Source organism: Aquila chrysaetos, chromosome 1, assembly GCF_900496995.4.
Source record: "Aquila chrysaetos chrysaetos chromosome 1, bAquChr1.4, whole genome shotgun sequence".
NCBI lineage: Eukaryota > Metazoa > Chordata > Aves > Accipitriformes > Accipitridae > Aquila > Aquila chrysaetos.
In genome coordinates this window covers 9,922,288-9,942,347 of record NC_044004.1, presented here as the reverse complement: position 1 = coordinate 9,942,347, position 20,060 = coordinate 9,922,288, and the positions used below count along the sequence as shown (strand labels likewise).

Genomic DNA, 20,060 nt, shown 5'->3' with positions numbered 1-20,060 from the left:
AATTCACAGAATTCACAAACTTAACTCCAGCATTCAGCAGGAGTCTTCCTTGCTCTAGCAGACAGCAGGCTTTCCCATCAGCTGATCTGGCAAACAAGGAATATGCTGAAGTTCAGTAGCATTCACTGACCAATTTTGACATAAGATGAAATTTAGTTTAGAAAAACATTACTTGTTTGGTATGTTTCTTTCTTCCCTTTTCCCACCCAAGCAGAAAAAAAGCAAGACACAAGTCTTCTGCCATACTAATGTATTCCATCTTTCAAAAAGAAAGACATGATTTTAATATTACTTAACAATATGTTAAAAAAGTAGCCAGTTAGGCTTCAGTGTTAATACAATTATACACTCTATAACAGATTTGATAGTGTGAGTACTGTTCTTTTTTAAATTTTCTCATTCTGCAAGTATTCTTACACAAGCTGGCTACAAGTCAGAAAAAAAAAAATCAAAACACAAATAGCGTAACTTGTACACTCTTAAACAGTAGATTGTGAAAGAACTGAGGAAGTACTTGTCCCATAAGAGCCTCTTTTTCATGAAGTCATGTCAGGAGAATTCTGGAGCAGATGAAAGCACAACTGACTAGGTCCATTCCTTTGTCAGGAGTCAGAATGACAAAACATAGCTAGATGCAGAAGTGACAGGAGCCACTGCAGATGATGCAAACTAGTATTTTGGCCTCCACCCAAGCCTAAGCAATTTAAAGTCTTTGAGGCCAAGGCATTCAGAAGGAGATGGAAAAGAGCTATTGTTCCAACTCCAACGGCATACAGCTACAATCAAGTAAGTCTCACTCACAGACTACAAGCACACAAGCTAACAAATTCAGGTAGAAAGTGGCAATTTTTCAGTCCGCAAGAATTATCAGGCCAAAGGGTTCAGTGCAGATCCACACAGCACTGGGGACAAGGCAAGGCAGCACTGGCTCAAGACCAGATAAGCTCTCAGCACAGCAGGACAGGTAAGTGGAGTTGTCGTTCATTGATTCCTGCAGGGTTCCCTCCCCATATTGTGTCCTTTCAATGTGCAGCAAAGGTGGTTTTTTTCAAGCTAAAATTGGACCAGTTGATGGAAAGTCTCTGCCTTGTCTGTCTGGCAGAATCCAAGCAGAATCTGAAAAGAAAAAATTGATAAAGTGAAACCAATATACTTAAAATCAAACCACAGGTGTTATCCCTTTTTAGACAAGCAGCTCTCACTCAGAAAGACAAAACCTCTTAAAAAATCATACAAAAAAAAAAAAAAAATCACTTGTCCATCACTCAAATATATCACAAACCAGTTACCTTAAACACTGTTGCATTATCATGAGTAAGTGAATGAAGTAGCAAAGAACACTGAATATTTAGCAGCACAGAAGCTAGCTGAATGTTAACTAGAAACGGAGATGAAATTGCTCTATTTACCAAAAACTCTGTAACAGTAAGAATGAGTGATAGGTGATGTGTTAAGCAGAAGCACCAATGGCATGGAACACCTCTGCTTCTCTTGTGAATACAGCGAAGTTATGTTTGAGACAAAGACCTAAGGAAAGGAGGTTTGTTTATATATACAGCAGATAAGTAGCCCACATGCCTGGAAAAAGCACCTTTAGAACAAAAATCTACTTATTCGCTTTCACTGAACACAACTTATGGAAGAACTTTTGAAAAAGGTTGGCATATGCAGGCATTTCAGTAACAGTTAATTCATGCTGAAGAACTTTATCAAGGCAAGGTGTAACTTGTTTAGGCTAAAGGCTGCATGACAGCATCAAGGTAGTGCATACCCCTCTCTGGAAGGCTATACAGCTTCTGTAACAACTGAAAGCCGAAAAAGGGGAGCAGACAGAAGAAGCAAAATAGAAAAGGTACAGTGGAAGATTAGAAGAGCTAGACTTATTTTGTTCTTCCTATGCTAAAGTTAAAAGTAGCTTGCAAAATTAATTCCGAAGTCAGGGTGTAATTAAAGTATCCACCTATTATGCCACTACAAAGCAAGAAGGAAAGATGACAAATTAACAAACTATCAGTAAAAAGTATGAATTCAGTAGACCTGTGCAGCTCATTGCCATGGAGGGTTACTAAAACAAGCAGTGTTGCTAGCCTTCTAAGTATTATGTTGGAAATTATCAAGTGACAGAACATATGCATTAAAGGTGCCTTCACTGCATTAAGTAGCTGTTTTTCTCCCCAAGAACGGCACCTATCAGGGCTTTTCAGACAGGTATACATAAAAAAATTGGACAGTTACACACACTTGCTAACAGATGACAGTACAGGAGTAGATTACACCAGTTACTGAACCGATTACAAACCAGTACAGTTAAAAGTGTTAACTCTTCATTTGGAATCACGTTTGACAAGTTTATCTCCAAATTTCAGCTGCACTTCTACAAATATAAGACACTACTTAATTCGTCCTATTGAGAGTAGGGAATTGGTGAAAAAAACTTTTTTATTTTATTTTTACAGATACTGCGAACTTGAACGAAACTAAGAACATTCCATGAAACCCGTAACAAAGCCTTATGGTATACCAACACTAGCACTATCTAATATATGCCACATTTCACCTATAAAACCTACACTCAGATTTAAAAAAAATCCTTTAATTTGCATCACTCAAAAATAATTGTTAAGAATAGAGTAACTCCATAAATAATCACAGACATATGCATTTTGTATAGTAATAATAAGCAGCACAGAGAAGCAGTTGTACTCTGTCCTTCGCAAGACCCAGACATACACTACATCCCAGGCACACAGACTATGAAAACTATATAAATTTAGAAAAGAACTTGAAATCCATACTGAAAGCCCTTTCTTAAAAATTCCTACCCTTTAAACAAATGGCTTTAGTTGTTTCACGAAATACTACTGTTGATTCCTAAATTATTCAACGGCAGGAAACTGATTTGCTTGTAACACTTCAGATTTGGCTATCGTGATGAAAGGCTTACTAGATGTATTCATGGGAAACTAGCACACCCAGCCACCATTAAAGAACACAAACTTGAGTAGATTTCAGTATTATGGAAGAACATGTGCCACATTATTTAAACATGAGCTGTCTGCTCATATTTGAGGAATTTAAATGTAACTAATGTGATGTGTAAATCCCTAAAGCAACCAAAATGCACAGAAAAGTGTTTCACAAGCACAGGTTCATATTATTCTTTTACTGTCACTGCACTAGCATAAACATCCCCTCTTTATGATTTGCATAAGCTAATATCCCACAGTTATACCATCTCTACTTCATGTACAGTATAAAATTCCAAACTAATAGGTCCTATAAACAAGGAAGAAAACATCATGAACAAACCTTTTTGAAGTATCTGCTCTGGAATTTAAAACATAGTTTTATTTGTTCAAAAATTAACACCTAACATAGATTTTACTTTTTTTTTTTTTTTTAACACTAATCAGTATTTGGTCAGTGTGGATAAAACAAATATTCATGCAAACTTTGCTTATAGAAAAAAATGGTAACTGAGGATATTCTGAAAGCATTGATGAGAACCTGGGGGACACGTAGATGATTCTGGCACTCATTTCTGTATTTGTGCTACGCAGCTACAATCTGTGCCCATAGATCTACAGCTTTGGTGATTGTTATAGTATTGAGAACGTCAGCTGTAACAGGATTTGCTATGTTACACCACAGTACAACACAGGCTTTTCTGCTAGGAGTTAGTTATTAAGTTGTGGGTTGGAGTGATTTTTTTTTTTTTTTTTTTTTTTTTTAAATCACAGCATATGGGAGGAAGCACAGCAGCTTTATGCGTAGGGATTATGGCACTTTACCTTTTAAAATACTCCACTTCTCGCTCTGTTTCATCCATTTCCACGCTATCTAGATCAATGTCTTTGGGTAGAAACACATCATCTACAAAGGAAAAAGGATGACACTATGTTAGATTCCATGGGGAGGGAGGAAGGAGAGAGGAAGAAGCTTGAAGAAGCTGCATGAAAGGTGTTTTTTGGAGAACTGCCTGAACTTTGTAGGCTATTGATTATTCATGTTTAGGCTGAATTAATACAAACTTATAATTAAAAAGACACCTTAAAAACCCTATACTAGTACCTCTGCTCAGCCTTTAAGGAGTTACACTGGGAACAAGGGAGAGATGAATCAACAATAAATCTACTGATTGCATGGGTTGCAAAAGTTGCAATAAACCTGGAATACACATGAGAATGGTCAAATTGTACAAAGAATCAGATAGCTAATGAACAGCATTCAACTGCCTGAAATTTGTTGGCCTTACTACAGAAAAGGCAGCTTTAGAAACATTTTAAAAATGGTATTTATAAAGAAAAATACTTAAGAATTCTGGGTTTGTAGAGCTGCTGTACTCCCCCTGGGACATGATCATCAGGCTGTGTCTGCAAGAGTCTGAAGTCATGCTACCTACAATCAGGAATTTTTTTTTAAAAGACTTTTTTTAACATAGTTTAATATGGCCTGAATTTAGGTCTCAGCTATAGCAACAAAGTCTCTTTAAAGTACTTTGGTATATTGTACTGTCTCAGTGTACGGTTCTCTTTTGTACTTAAAAAAAAAGTGTAGGAAAGCATAAATTTTTGCAAAAACCAATTTGAGCGTCTTCCTATACATATATACTCCAATCTCATTTCTGAAGCAGCTTCAGAACACATTCCAAAAAGGGGGAGACAAACTAACCAAAACCACCTAGTACACATCAGGACGCTAGAATCCTTGAGATTATGAGAACAAACAACTCTTTTCTAAAGGCATTCCTGGTAGTTTAAAGGTTGCACATCTTTGCAATTTACTTCTGAAGAACCAGAAAGCCCTATAAACAGAGGGCTTCCCTATACCCCTACTTTTCTTCAGCCTCTTCATAACATGGAGTTAAAATACTCTGCCAGAATTTATTTCTTCAAGAAACAGACATCACACCAAAAGCAGTAATGTTCACTGCCTTATCACTTCATTTTAAAACTCAGTTAAAAAAACCCAACAAACTTTGTAACCCTCTTTTCATGTTCTTTCAATTACACTAGTTCTATTTTTTTTTCCTTGGTTCATTTTTTGTGCCTTCGCTAATTTGGTACATCAACCCTATGTCTTTAAGAAATTACAACTAAATGAAAAATTGTATATTGCAGTTATCTTTCCTGTAGTTTTGAAGTCAGAACTACTCAAAGTAGTGATCCAGTCCCAACTCTTTAGAAAGCAGCACAATTAACTCTTTATAAATTCAGAAACAAGGCCTTATGTTTTTTCACATTTAAACATCAGTTTTCAGAAATTGTAACCCTTCTTGATTTAAGCAGCAGCAAACAATGGTGAGGGGCAGGGAGAAGGAGAAGATGCAGGAAGCTACCTGCATTCTCCTATAGTAAACACCCTCCACCACCACCCCCCTTCAATAGCTTCTCCTTCAAATGTCTTCAAATGGTTTCTCCAGTCTTCTCTTTCTGCTCCTAATTCTAGAGTTTTGTCTTGCTCCATTGACTGGAGTACATTCTTCTCAGTAAATTAAAAAAACCCCAAACCTAAACACACAACACAGTATGCACAAGAACTAAGGTATCAGAGAGAAGGGTTCAATGCTGTATCGCTGCTTGATTGACATGGAATGGAAACACCGAACATAAGAAGAGTTAAAAAGACAGACTGGTGGGCTGACTCAACCCAAGCATGAAGCCGTAAAACCAAAGTCGGGCTCTATACCTAGCACTTGCAACAACTAAGAATTTGGTTTACATTTTTGTAACAAAGCTTAATAACATAAGCATTCTGAAACAGTGGCAGAGTGGATTAAGTTCTCATATTTTGATGTGCTTACCAGACAGAACAGGAGCAGGAACTGCAATATTAAGTCATTCTGGTGAATCGACATTTAATCTATGCACTGTTACCACTCAGCTACCAGGTGATCCCAGGGGAATGACCGGGTGCTCTGAGCAGACAGATGTCCACACCGCAAAACTGCCATCCCAACTGGCAGTCCCAGCATGGACCAAGCATGTGCAGGAATAAACTGGTGCCCAAGAATGGCAGTTTGATTAGTGTGCTGACAAAGCCAACCAGCTAGCACTGCATGAGCTTCTCAGCTGTGGTATTAGCTGTCAGATGTTTTCAGGAACACAAAAAAATATGTTGGGAAGAAAATTATGCAAGTGCAACTTGTTTGAGTCAACTCAATCTTCTATGGTTTTATTATTTCTACCAGATAAATTAAAAAGTCTGTTTACTAGCACAAACTAATATTTATGTGGAGAAAACAGTCAGTATTATCAACTCATTAACATCCCACTGTAAGTTTTCACTCTGGCAAATAAAAAACGGTAAATTAGTTTTTGTATTTACTTACCTGTTAATGTAATTAATTATATGAAAGGAATTATTTCCACTGAGAAAATGCGTATTTATGCATAAATGATCATTCTTTGGCTGCAGAATCCCCTTACTTTCCTTGCTCAAAGAGTAAGACCAACTTTAGACTATACTCTTAATGCTGTATGAGAAACAACCTTGCTTTTAAGTAAGTTCAAAATGGAGTTCGGCATACTATTGAATTATTTTAAATATTTATTTTAAGCAAGATAAGCTTTACAGAAGAGACTGGTTTTCTTAACTGATAAAACCCCCATAACAAAACCAGCAGCATATGCCAGTTTATTCATTCTTTAAAGCATCCTACACCTCTTTACTAAAGCTCTATGCATCTCCTAATTGTTATCATTACAGTGACTTCGAGTTTTCCTGACATCAGTTTTTCTGTTTCTCTAATCTACATTGGCAGGAATGACTGAAGATAAAGGTTTCAAATTTCTGGACTTAAATGGTAACAATAAAAAACAACCTGAATTCTTCAACTTTCTTATACACTTACCAATGGAATTGTTGACTTTGTCCCCTTTTTTCTTCTTGTTTTTCTTGTTCTTGCCTTTTGGTTGAGGAGAATCTGCAAGTATTAGCTTATTATTTTGTTGCTGATCACTTGGTGAAGGGGATTCACTTGTTACAGGTGCCTTCTCTTCCTTTACATGGTTTAACTGTTTTTTGTTGTTATTGTTTAATTTCTTTTCCTCTTTTTTAGGTTCTGCAAGTGTTGGGAGCTCTGCTGCTTTTGCTTTGGGTTCTGTTTGGTTTCTGGTTTTAGTCTGAATTTCAGCTGCTTTGGGGGATTCAACAGGCTTTTTCAGTTGTTCAGCACACGGTTTGTTTATCTGCTTTAGTTTCTGTTTGCTGTTTCCTTCTTTATGTTGATGCATAATATCAAGCAGAAAAGAGAGGGGCTCATGCTGCTTTACACTCCCCTCTTTCTGATAAAGCAGCTTTGAGTCTCTAGTGTTTACAGGATTGGACAGTTCACAGCCTGTCTCTGAAACCGGCCTCTGTTCTGTATGATTCACATGTCCTGACAGTGAACCGGAGGAGGTTTCTATCTTTTCTGATTGCTCAAGTGTACCATTCTGAATGTCTTCGGGTGCGTTTGGGACAGATTCCTTCACTGCCTGGCAGTTTCGAGTAAGCATGTCCACCTTCTGACAGTCTTTACTTGTTCGTTCTTTCTTCTTTTTCTTTACAGCCCGCAACTGCTGAAGTTCTTGAAGCCGCTGTAATTCTTGTTTCAGCCTCTCCTCTTCTTCTTCCTCACGCCGCCTCTGTTCCTCAAGCAACTGGTGATGCTCCCTCTCCCTGGCTTCTGCTTCAAGTCGAGCTTTTTCTTCAAGCTACAAAATAACAATAGGTTTATTGAAAGTGACAAATGTTTTGGAAATTATTACTACTTTTCTTTACATTATAAATCCTAGGTTGTTAACATACGAACAGACTTAATCCAGAAGTCTGCATAGGAAGCAAATAGCTATTTATACAAAAGCTGCCCTTTAAAGTATATTAAAATCCTTTCTATATTTCTATGCTTCTGTAACGTATTTGACTGTTGTTAATGCCAGCTGTTGATCTTCTCTTTGCTACTGCTAAGCCTAACTCCGTATCAAAGTTTTCTACAACCTGCTGAACAAAAACCTGCTGAAAACAAAACATCCAGCTTCATTCTCAACAACTGCATGTATTACTAAGGTAACTCAAGTTTGCATCATGTTGTATTGTTTACCTGTTCTCTTGCTACAGTAGCAGAGTTGCTTTGTTTCAGTGTTCATGAACATTAGGAAAAGCAATCATTAAAAACATTTTACAGCAAAGCACTAAACACATAAAGTTACATTAGAAGTTGTCAAAAATAATAAGCATGGTAAAGTTTTCTGCTGTCAGCGATAAGTTCATTAACCACATGAAACAAAGACACAAGGGATTTTTTTCAGCCGTTACTGCAAATGCCTAAAACTTTGCTGTGCAGCATTCATCTTGCATTTTTAGCAAAAAAGAAAGAAAATCGTAAACTGAGAACAATCACATCCATTTATTTTCTTGCACATTTAGAAGTGCCTGTATGGGATTACTTTTTCACAGTTATAGAAGTCATGCAAAATACCCTAGGAGAATCTTGCACTGCTTATGCTCAAACTGCATTGCAAGAGCAAAGTTAATTTTGCATTATGAATTTTGCAAATTAAATTTTATTTATAACTAACTCACTAAGCCTTCAAGTTGCTGAATAGTGCTACAACATGAACATAAAGAATATAACTTGTGAACATCAGGTCTTCCAAACCCATGGAAGCATTTAAAGAACACAGAATTAGTGCCAGCAAGGAAATCCACAAACAAGAAATATTTACAGTGCAGTCACACAACATGCTTATCAGCGTTCAGAAACATTCAGCAACCAATCTCATTGAGCCTTGAACTTTATACCTAAGGCTGATATTTGAATTGCAGTAAGAAAAGTCAATTTCCTGCTTGTTCAACTTATATTATATACATATATATATATTTCCTCTATTAACTCAGCAAATACTGTTTTCAAAAAATAATTTCACTGTTATACGTCGGAGTTTTTTTAGAAATGTTTTTGCCAATTTTCATTTGAAAGCAACCTATAATTTTTTCTTCCCTGACCCCTCTTTGCAGCTTGCCACTTCACTCCAGCTTGGGATAGCCCTTCATGCCATCACGTGGCCCAGCACTTATTCTCTTTCAATCAGGACAGCAAGGTGCCCAGTGCGATCATTCTAAAAATATAAACTCTCAACTTTTCCTCTCTTATAAAAGCATTGACCTTATGTCTCCTGGCTTCCTACAGAGATACTTTATCATAACCATTATCCCAGTACAGAAACACTAGTTTTCTAACTCCCCCCCCAATTTTAAATGTCAATTCTACAACACAATCAAATTCTTAACATTTCTGACACTTAGAAATAGCTTTCTAAAGTGTGGAAAATTCCAATATAAAGCTGACTTGCAACAAAACACAAGACCACGACATTGTGAGGAATCTTCCCAGTCTACTATACAACTCCTCAGGCAGTATCTGAACAAGTAAGCCAGCTGCATATATACAAACAGGCAGTGTACCACAAACTAAAAAGAAAACAATTATACTATTATTATAAAGTCAGTATACAGTGGTATACTCACAGAGAGTACACAGATTCAAAAACATAAGCTCTAGGATAAACATACTTTTATGTCTTACCTTTCTTTGCTTATGTCTGGCTCGCTTGGCTGCTCGAGAACTGCTTACTGGTTTGGTTTCAGAGCTGTTTATAAATTGTAGCAAGTCTTCCACCTTTCGATGGTCAACAACACTTTCCCTTTCAGAGATCTGATCTGGTTTCTTCGGCTGTTCCTCTTTCCTTTTTGTTAGACGTAAACGAAGCTTTTCTCGCATCTCTGCGTAATTTCTACTGGTTGGTGCAGCTGGAGGCTGAAGGACACGAGACAAACTTTTAGTGAATAAATATAAAAATTTCACTGACCTAAGACTTTTGAGGTTTTGAAATTTTAGAAACCTTCAAATAACTTGGAAAGTCCAAACCTGAATATCAGACTCCTTATTGTTTGTATGCATACCTGAAGGTGTATTTAACATGAAACAGACCTGTCAGACTTGGTGCTAGCTTGTGAACTGTATTTTCCAACTGAAAGAACGACTTATCTTGTGGAGGAATGCACAAGTAAGAAGACAAATACCTTTAAAAGCAAGAAGGAAGATTTCCATATTCTCTTGTGATCGGTATACCACATTAGAAAATTTGAAAGGAGCAGACATTTGATGCTGTTTCCATTTTCTATGAAGTCTGTTTCAGAGTTTAGGCTACATGGGCCTCTGGACTGTAACTGTGAAGGCTTGATGACCCTGCACTGAAGCATGCCAGCGTACCTCCAGCAGAGTCGCATCAATAACTTGGTAACACTGCTGCAAGTTGAATCCTTGCATCATGTTTCATATCTCTATTCCCATCCACTGCTCCTGCCTCTCAACGTCTCATTCCTCCTCCCCTCCTGCTGCCTTACCCTCTCCCTTCCTGCACCAGATCTGGTGCCCATCTGTTTGGAGCTACACCAGTTCAACTCATTAAACGAGCAAAACAAAGCCCATTAACTTAAAAATCCTGTAGCGTTCTGCCACTTCAGCAAAATGAATAACTTACTGTGCAATCAGATACCTATCAAAGACAGATCAATCATGGACATGGTGGGAACATGCAAAGAGAAACGGGATCCCCTCCCCGCCCCTTTCAGCCACAGGGCAGGGGCTTTTAATTCACTTCAAGCCCTAAGATGAAACTGCATCTGATCAAATAAAAGCTCAGTTTATTGGCCATGTATGTCAAATAGGAAAAAAAATCCCAGACACTCAAATTCTACTAATTAACTGGTTATTAAACCAGACTATACACAGATTTACAAATGAGGCCAGCAGGAAAATGAAATTTTAAGTTAAGAAAAAATTTAATGTGGCAACTTAACAGCTTTTAGCATTTCATTCGTGCAAATGAAAAGATATGATTACAAGAATTCACTAGACGTGTATGAAGTTAACTTCAGGATGCTTCAAACAAAGTGTTAAGTATTCAAATAAAGAATATAAGGGAAAAGATTTTATATAACCCTCATGCTTTAGAAATCCATAATTTCTTCAAAACACCCTTTAAGTACTAATACAAGTCAGTGCCTATCAAAATGCACCAGTAAATAAAATAGTCTGTAATACTGAAAACAGGAAAAATGCAGTTTGGATTTTTAATTTATACTTTCATCAAAGGAACTTACACTGCCTAAGTTCTACGTAAGAATAGTTTCTTTTTTCTTTTTTTTTCCTTTTTTTAAAAATCAAGTTCAAGTGAATACTTTGAGGATTGCTATTTTTACAGATGGGAGAATGGCTCATAAATTGCCACAAACATTTAAAAAATATCCTATATTAAGTGTACTTTTACTCAAACTCATGACATAATTTATAATTACACTACTACAGATGAGTGCATGAATTTTGTAAAGTTATTAGAATGGCTCAATGCCCCTCTTCGCAGTTTCAGTCAAACATGGTATCTATTATCCAAGTCAGTTGCTTCCTAAATCTTTTAGTCATTTTTATTGAATTGCTTTCATCTGGAAAAGTTTGTTTCAGACCTTCATTTCAAAGAGGAAAATTACTTTCTAACCATGCTCCTTCTACTCTTTCTCTTGCGTGAGCTCCAATGCCACTCCCTTAGTTGCAGTCTGATAAATCACATGCAATCAATGATGAGTAAGTGACAAAAAAGCAAATAAAAGCAATTTAAAATCCAACAACTTACTCCTCCATGGCCGAAGAACTCACAGTAACAGCAGTCACAGTATTTTCCTTCCTTCTGATTTGTGGATGTTGAGGTACTGGAGCTGTGCTCTGAACAGCTGTCTTCATCTTGGCTCTCCTCTCCATCATACTGTTGATGATCATACGTGTTACTGTTCTCACAGCGATGGCCCTCACAATCAGGATCACTATGTTAAATTAAGAAAAAGCTTATAAAAACTCTAGATTATAGTAAATAAGGTATTTGAAAAAGAACATCTATAGTTCTATGTACATCTACTGGGAACAATGACTTTCAAACTGGGAAATCAGCCACCAGTGATGCATCAAATCCTAAAGCCTTCATCTAGTAGCTTGCAAATGGAGATGCTCAAAACCAAACAGCAAGATAAGATGATACAAGAGTAAGTGATTTATAAAACCTCATTTAGTGACTCATTGAACGAGCAGCCTAGAGAATGAATTTTGGAACTGTTCTTCCTGGCTTTAAACAGGTAAAATGGTTTCAGAAGTAGTGATTCTACCTTTTTTTAAATGGAACGGTTTTGAAACTGCTGCCCATCTTATCACTTGTGAGTTGAAGAGAGCTGTGCAGCTGCAAAGTACTCAACTTATTCCTAAAATCCCCTGGTTTTAGATAGATTTGCAACCTCTTGACTTTAAGAAAAAATTCAGGGTCAGATAAAACCAAAATATTCCCATTAGCCTGTTTGCACCTTTATTTTCAAGGGGAAATACTAGCATGTCTCTTCAATAAGCACGTACATAGCAGTTTATTCCCCCCAGAGCTCTGCATAACTGTGCGCCCAACATATCTACTGTCCGGTTCTTCTAAAACTGATGGGATCTTGCTTCAAAAGTATTTAAAAGAAAATCCACTCATCTAGGATTAGTATTTCTTCATTCTTATGTTAGAAAGGTGAAAACAAGCCATAATCTGTCTTATCTGCAAAATATATGTGAATCTTTTTTCTAATCTTACTCCCCTCCACTCCCTACCAATAAGTTTCTCAAGAATTAGTTACCAGGACAAAATGAAAAATTGTTCAACTTCAGTATCTCAGTTAGGGAAAAGGCATGCAGAACTGCTGAACAGGAAATACTGCCAGTCAGTGCAAACATTCTGACTAGTCAGTCTGAGCAGCCCTTGCATCACTGTTTCTTGTCTGTTGAGAGTCAGCATTACAGTGCTCAGCAGCACACTGGGATAGCACGTGCTAGCGGTAACAGATACAATTCCATAGAAATCAAGGCTTCGTTAGTTCTGTCGCTCAGTCACTAGATTGAAAGACTAGAGCATAAAGCACTTTTTCCCCATTATAGCACATTAGTGATTCATATAGACTGCAATAATTGTTTCTAGGTTCTCTCCCAGTTCATTGCTTACGAACTAGAATTTGTCATGTTAGCACCTGGAGATGATGATACAGTTGGATTTCTATCGCATTAAATATCCTATATTCAATTCTCTCTCTGCACTAGGTAAGAGAGTTTCTTTCCAAAACTGCAAATAGTTTCTTGAGCAGGAAAGAACAGTTACTTCTTTTGTGATATCATCAATAAAACCCATTGATAACAGAAATAAGGGCATTTTTAGAAGCACTTCAGGTATGCAGTTAACTAACTCTGCCTAAATATCACGTCATCTTTTGAAAACTACTGCAGTAGCCAGCAGACTACATGCATAGCAACCATGACCACAGCCCTGCATGTCAGAATACTTACAGTAATGACTCAACTGCTTTTCTGTTATCCCTGCACTCTTCAGACATATCGAAGAGTCGGCACGATTGTCAGTCTGCCACAATACATAACACTACCAGAAGGCAACTCCTCCCAACCTCCAAGACCTTTGAAAACCTTCAGAAATCAGAACATCCTTCCACACTACAACCACTGTATAAACGGTGGGACTGATACCTAAGAAGTCTTAAGCGTAGTCAGGAAAATGTGTTACTATGTGGCAGGTTTCAAAACCTTTTTATAGTTTGAGCTAAATCTGTCTACAGACTCCTTAAGTTTTCACAGCTTTTCATTCCTGCTTGCCATGTAATGCTGAAGTGACAGAAGACAGATACGTTATACAACAGGTTTGTGTCTCAGCGGCAGCAATCACCACCAGCAAGATAGAGTAGGAAAGAATAGAGCTTGACTTATTTATCCCAGGTGATATTTCTAAAAGCGAGAAAACATTTGTTTTTAAGCCTCTAAACTCAGGAACTAGATTCTGCAATGGAAATCATATTTGTAAAGTCTCACACCAAGTTACATACTAAGTATCTGAACTCAGTCTCATTTGCAGAACACACAGACAGCTCTTCTTTCACACTACAACCATTGGCAAAGGAGAAGAGGTATCTGTATTTTATTTCCCCTTCTATTGTAAAAAAGAACGACAATAACAACAACAAACTTACCTGCAGACGCTTGGTGGGGCACTTACAGAGCTGTCTGTGGTTGAAGTAGGAGGTGCAACTGTAGTAGGACAAAGACCTGAATGAGGATCCACAAATCCAGGGGCTGTTGCAGCAGCTTTGGGGAAAGAAGGAGCAGCAAGATTTGGAAGATGTGGTGTAGAGGCTGGAGACAGTGCAGCAGGAGACAGTGAAGGAAGGGATGCTAAACTGGTAGGACTATTTCGTGGTGCAACTGGTGCAGAATGTCTATGGTCCTCTTTATTAATATTGTGGAACACTTCACCTAAATTGGGGAAAAAAGAAGCAACTTACAATTAAAAATAATTAATAAGTCTCCATTAACTACCCAAACAATCACACAAAGTGCTGGATGTTCTCAGCTTCTGTAAAAAACAGCAGTATTTCAACAACTTTCTATTACCAGTTCCAAAACCTAACATCAAGGTCTTTTACAAAGTTCTTTAATCCAGGAGGACAGAGACTGTAACTCAAGAGTAAGAAGAACAGCAATTAAAGAAAATCATCAAGATACATAACATTACTAAAATAAACACATACAAATCTTTATGGTTTGCTAAATGTACATGAGTCAGTTACTAAGCTGTACATGAATTACAAATCCTTACCTATCGACGAAGGTCTCTTGGATGATACTTTGAATTGGTTGCTGCTTGACTGCACTGTAGTTGCTGTGCAGGAGACAGAGGAAGTGGCAGAAGAGGTTGCCATGACAACTTTATTAGCTTCCATAAAGGCATCCTGGAAATTGTACAGACATTTCTTCTTTGCAGCATTTTTTTTCTCTTTGCTGTCAATAACTGTTGTTGCTTCATTGCTAGATGTAGTAGGAAGTGCTTCGGGTCTTATTTCTGAGAGTGCTGGTGCTAATATATCACTCCCTTCAATTGAAACACACATAGTTATTAAGAATCACAGAATTACAGAATTGTCTTTATGGCATTTAGAATTAAACATTCAATAATTTAGATGCAGAGAAGCAAGGATATGTTGTTAGTGTTGGCTTGGGAGGATTAGTGAAGTGATCCTCCTTTCCCCCTCCTTCCCCCACAAATATAGCTGTAACAAAAAGTGCCAAGAAGTCTCAGAACAGAAGTCACAAACCTTAAAGTTACAATTTTAAGAACACTACTAAATGTGTGTTAACAAGTAGAAAAGATGCTACAGATACTTTATCCATTTATAATTTAAAAATTAAAATTGGACACCATTTTACATGCTAAGTATATAAGCTTCAATATCTGAAGTCCAGGTTAGCCATGCAACAAGTATAAGCAGGAACAACATATCCTTCTATCAATATAACATCATAAATCTTATCTTTACTTATTGGAAATTCCAGCTAAGTACAGTAACACCTTTGTGACAGATCTTCCACACAAGCTTGCCGCTAGTCATCTGTTGGAACAGCTACCCCTAACTACATTTCTAAATGGATGAGCTGTCCTACTGGGGAAGCTTTTAATGCCTTTCCCTTTTAAATATCCCTGTACTATCTTGACACAGGTTAGCAGCAGATCAGTCTGAAAAAAGCCAACACACAAAACCAAGCTTTCTTTTTCATATAACTCAAATGAAATAAAAAAGGCATTTTAATATTTGCTATTATGTGAATAGAAAGATCTCTCTCTGTTGTTATTCCTCTTCTATTCTCTTTCACTGTAACCATTAGTATTTCCAAAGGCTTCCTGGCTTAAAGTAATCTTTTGCTTGATTTACGCCTCTGTCTTTTTGTACGACAACGCAGTTATCTCTGCACATTTTAAGAAGTAGGATGTAGTACCATGTTACCCATGCTCTTACAACCCTGTAGAAAAAGAGCATGCCTTTGTGGCAGAAAACCAAAAATTATTTAAGTTTCCCCTTAATTCCCATTTCTTTGCAACCCTAAACTTCTGAAGACAAAAATACCTCTACAATGACTGCAGGTGAAAAATAGCATGCTATTCTTTTGCCTTTAGCATCCTCTCCCCAATACATAAGAATTTATTTTTCAATTTTCAGCCCCACTGGAGTAGAAATGGCAGCAAATCTCTGCCAGAATCTCATCTTATAAAACCATGATGATGAAACCTACCATTCCTGGAAAAAAGTGCCACACTCCATTTCAAAACATAAGGCTTTTAACTAGTCAGTGTGAAGTAGTAACAAACCCTCACCAGGAATCGTATCAGGCAAAAACGTAGCAGGATTCCAGTTCTTGTCATTCATCATCTCTGATCCCCAAAGACTTATAAATTTAGAACTATTCCAATCTGGAGTGCTCCCAAAACAGCTTGGGTAAATATGATCTTGGAGAGATGCATTGAATACTTGATGCTTGTTTGTATGATTCTGAACTGGAGCTGGCGGTAATGCCTACAAAAATAAAGAGTATTTTCCTCATTAATATTCTGTTTGCTTACACAGTCACTCCAACAGCAATATTCAAATCATAGTGTTTCAATTGTGAAAGGCATTCTAAAAAGCATAATAAGTATTTTCCAGAATGATAAAAAGACTGGTTTGTTGATTTTTAGTGCAGATAATACATTACATAGATTGTATGTACATGTATATATTTTATAATCACAAACATTGCTTTTAGATTCAGCTAACTGATAAATACAAAAAAGCGTTCTCTAAAAATACGTGGGTTAATATATATTGGTAGGGCCTCATTTTAAATTAAAAACAGTATTTGTATATATGTAGAATTTGTTAGGAATTACTACCTTTCAAAGCCCAAGCTGCCAAAACCAATCCTCTGTGACATGATAATCATTACCACGTAAGACAACTGTGATAAAGGGATTACAAACACTTCAGGATTGAAAATAAGCACAGCAGAAAAAGGAATAAAACACTTGTTATTTGAAAACATCATTTTAAAGTTGATTATATTCTTCTGCTTTTTTAATCTCCAAGTATTAACAGGTTCCTGACTTAAAACTTAACAAGGAAGGAATACACCCTTTTAAGAAGCAACTAGGAGGTGAAAAAAAAAAAGGGGAACACACAGTTTTTCTTGTTTTATAGAGGCAAGTTGTTCTGGCTCACTGCATTTATTCTGGCTGAAATTGTTTATTCACATTCTAGAAAGTAACTTTCTCCCACAGACCTTGTGCAATGCAAGCATTATATTCAATTACTGTCATGTTTAAAAAAGCCAGGGAAGAGTGAGTTTGTTCTATTTTTGCACTAGATTTGATGCAATGAAAAGCTACGCAGAAGTAGATATAGATATTAAAAATATCAGCTGAGTCCAATGACATTTCAGACATGAAAGTCTGAACACTCATGGCCAAACAAAATACTTGCATACCCAGTCTCCTTTTTCTATATAGAAAAGGATTTTCATTGTCTGACTAATGGTGAAGGTGGGAGAGGCTGGAATATCCTGCATTAAAGAAAACTCATATACATGGGTACAAAGAAACACTTCACAGGGCAGAACAGCCTATCCATGATAGACCAAGCCTGATCCAACAGGGCTTATTAGCTCATTTACTACCAGCTCTGCTACATTCAGCTGGCTCTTCAAAGGCAAAAGGTCCCTAAAGCTTCAGCTTCCAAATACGTCTTTCCAGCTCCAGCACCACATAAATACATGGAGCCCAGCTGGTTCAGGTGCTGTGCCAGAGCTAATAGATCTGGCCTCCATTACAAAGCCACTTAGTGCTAGCAGCCTGCTACTCTGCGTGGGGCTTCTGGTGCAGCCTTGACAGTGCGCTGCAGATGTTCCGCTACACAAAGGTCTTCTGAGAGGAAAGACAGCAGAGATCAGGGATGGGAGCTTGAGTAGATGGATGGGAGCTTGAGTAGACTGCCATATGTAAAAAGAGCTCTGGAAGGATGGCAGAAGGTAGGGTATGACAATTAGGGGTTTCAGAAGAATGGCAGTGGGCTGTTGAGAAATGGCAGGCTGGCACAGTGCAGTTACAGAACTGGTGCACTGCAACAGAGATAAGGAAGGGACACCAGTAAGACAAAAACACAAAGTGGATGTTAAGAAGCATGGTAAGAGTAAGTAATACTCATCTTAGTGAACTAATCTACTCTTCTTGCAACCACAGGATCACTGGACCAGACCAAAGGGAGATGACAGGAATGTGTACCTAATGACAAAGTCTTTGCCCCTTTCAGCAGCACCCACAGTTCAGCTGATTTAAATGGTATGTGAAACAACACCACATTAATAGTAATTCTTGCTTTTGACTCATACTTCTGAAAAGCTGTCACCTGGTCCCAGTCCTTGTTCCACATCTTTCTCTTGCTTATTACAAGTTTTGGGTCAAAAGAATTTTGCAGAACCTGCAAAAAAGCAAGTTCTCTCAAAGCATAAAAACCCCCATTACAAATAGACTCCTATGCCTCAATTTTCTCAAAAAAAAAAAAAAAAATTACTAGCATTTTGTACTAGAAACCTGAGGATATTATTTCCAAAATGGAATATTAAATTTTTACCTTCAATATATATGAAATGAAGATTTAATTAGTCCTATTACACTGACTAAAGTCCCATCACTGTTTCCAACATTCAATACTCATTTGATTCCACGTGCTTTCTAACCACAGTAAGAAAATTATCAGTCTTCCTGACAAAAGCTACCCTTACCCCTGCTGTATGAACATTCCACCAGGTCTGAATCTGTCCTGTTCCCTACCCCTCTCTATTCCCTCCAAACAGACTACTACAAACAGACAATTTAAACCAACTTTCATGGTTTCATTGATACTCAGTCATGCCAGTTTATACAGGTATAACAGTATTTTTCCTAGGGTGAGAATGCATCCATCTCCTTCGTCAGGCTTACCTTATTGTGTGTGAAAGGAGAAGCTGTATACAAAGTGGGATGGATAAGTGGACGAGGCAGATGAGGAATTGTATGCAATGGTATATGTCCATGGATGTGAGGGTAAAGATGAAGTGCAGGATGTGCAGGTTTTTCAGGATTCATAAACTGGTGGCCAGCAGGCAGGCGTCCAGTTGCAAGTGCAGAGGCTGTTAGACCTGAGGCTTCTTGTTTGCAAACGTGACATTCACAAGCATTTGGACCTTGGTCAGCCTGTAAGAAAATAAAAATTAAAAAAAAAAGAAATAAAAACAATAATAATAATAAAGTTTAATCTACTTGACAGACAGTAAAATCAGCTACTTCCCCCATCCTTTTTTCTTAGTAATCATTAATATTATTTCATTTTGCATACATCAATTAATATTGTCAGAGCACCCACAAAATTCTTTCATCTAGTACCAATGGAAAAAACCTTGTAGTGAAGTAAAAGCACTAGTGGAAGATCTTTATCTTAGTTAAGAAAAGAACGGCCTAAAAACTGACAGCATTTCATACTATATAGACATTTAGTGTTCACAATCAGTGACAACAAGCGAGATACTGATGCAAATAATCAAGAACAGACAGGAATAGGAACCTTGACAGCATTTGATTATTACTAGGCAATTAATTACTCCAGTATGAAAATTCAAATTGGATTATTATTTTCCACAATTTTCCAAGCATATGGAAAAACAGTATGTGTAGAAAGCAGTAATAAGGGTTGATTAGCTGATAAAGTTGGAAGTAGTCCTGAGCTGCATCAGGCAGACCACTGCCAGCACATCAAGGGAGGTGATCTTTCCACTCTGCTCAGCACTAGCGAGACACATCTGGAGCACTGCGTCCAGTTCTAGGCTCCCCAGTACAACAGACATGGACATACTGCTGTGAGTCCAGCGAAGGACCGCAAAGATGATTTAGGTCTTGGAGCATCTGTCATACAAGGAGAGGCTGAGACACCTAGGACTGTTCAGCCTCAAGACAGAAGACTCAGGGGGATCTTATTAGTGTGCGTTCCCTGGCTGGGCAGGGAAGAGGAAGAGTAAAGAGGACAGAGCCAGACTCCTCTCAGTGGTATCCCATGATACCACTCTTGTATCCCAGTGGACAAGAGAAAACTGGCACAGACTG

At 37.6% G+C, this 20,060-nt stretch overlaps 1 protein-coding gene across 3 annotated transcripts in view; it reads right to left on the bottom strand.

Annotated features, from left to right (window-relative positions):
* Nucleotides 1–235: 235 nt before the first annotated feature.
* Nucleotides 236–20,060, bottom strand: part of FAM193A (family with sequence similarity 193 member A) — an 82,089-nt gene continuing 62,264 nt past the window's right edge. For all 3 annotated transcript variants that reach the window (XM_030021194.2, XM_030021201.2, XM_041128926.1), the window contains 9 exons: nt 18,906–19,157; nt 16,269–16,467; nt 14,718–14,990; nt 14,092–14,374; nt 11,676–11,862; nt 9,569–9,799; nt 6,854–7,697; nt 3,792–3,873; nt 236–1,116 (listed from right to left, as the gene is read on the bottom strand). In XM_030021194.2, the coding sequence (XP_029877054.1) occupies nt 1,023–1,116; nt 3,792–3,873; nt 6,854–7,697; nt 9,569–9,799; nt 11,676–11,862; nt 14,092–14,374; nt 14,718–14,990; nt 16,269–16,467; nt 18,906–19,157 (2,445 nt within the window). In that variant the 3' untranslated portion in view covers nt 236–1,022. The remainder of the gene's footprint in view (nt 1,117–3,791; nt 3,874–6,853; nt 7,698–9,568; nt 9,800–11,675; nt 11,863–14,091; nt 14,375–14,717; nt 14,991–16,268; nt 16,468–18,905; nt 19,158–20,060) is intronic.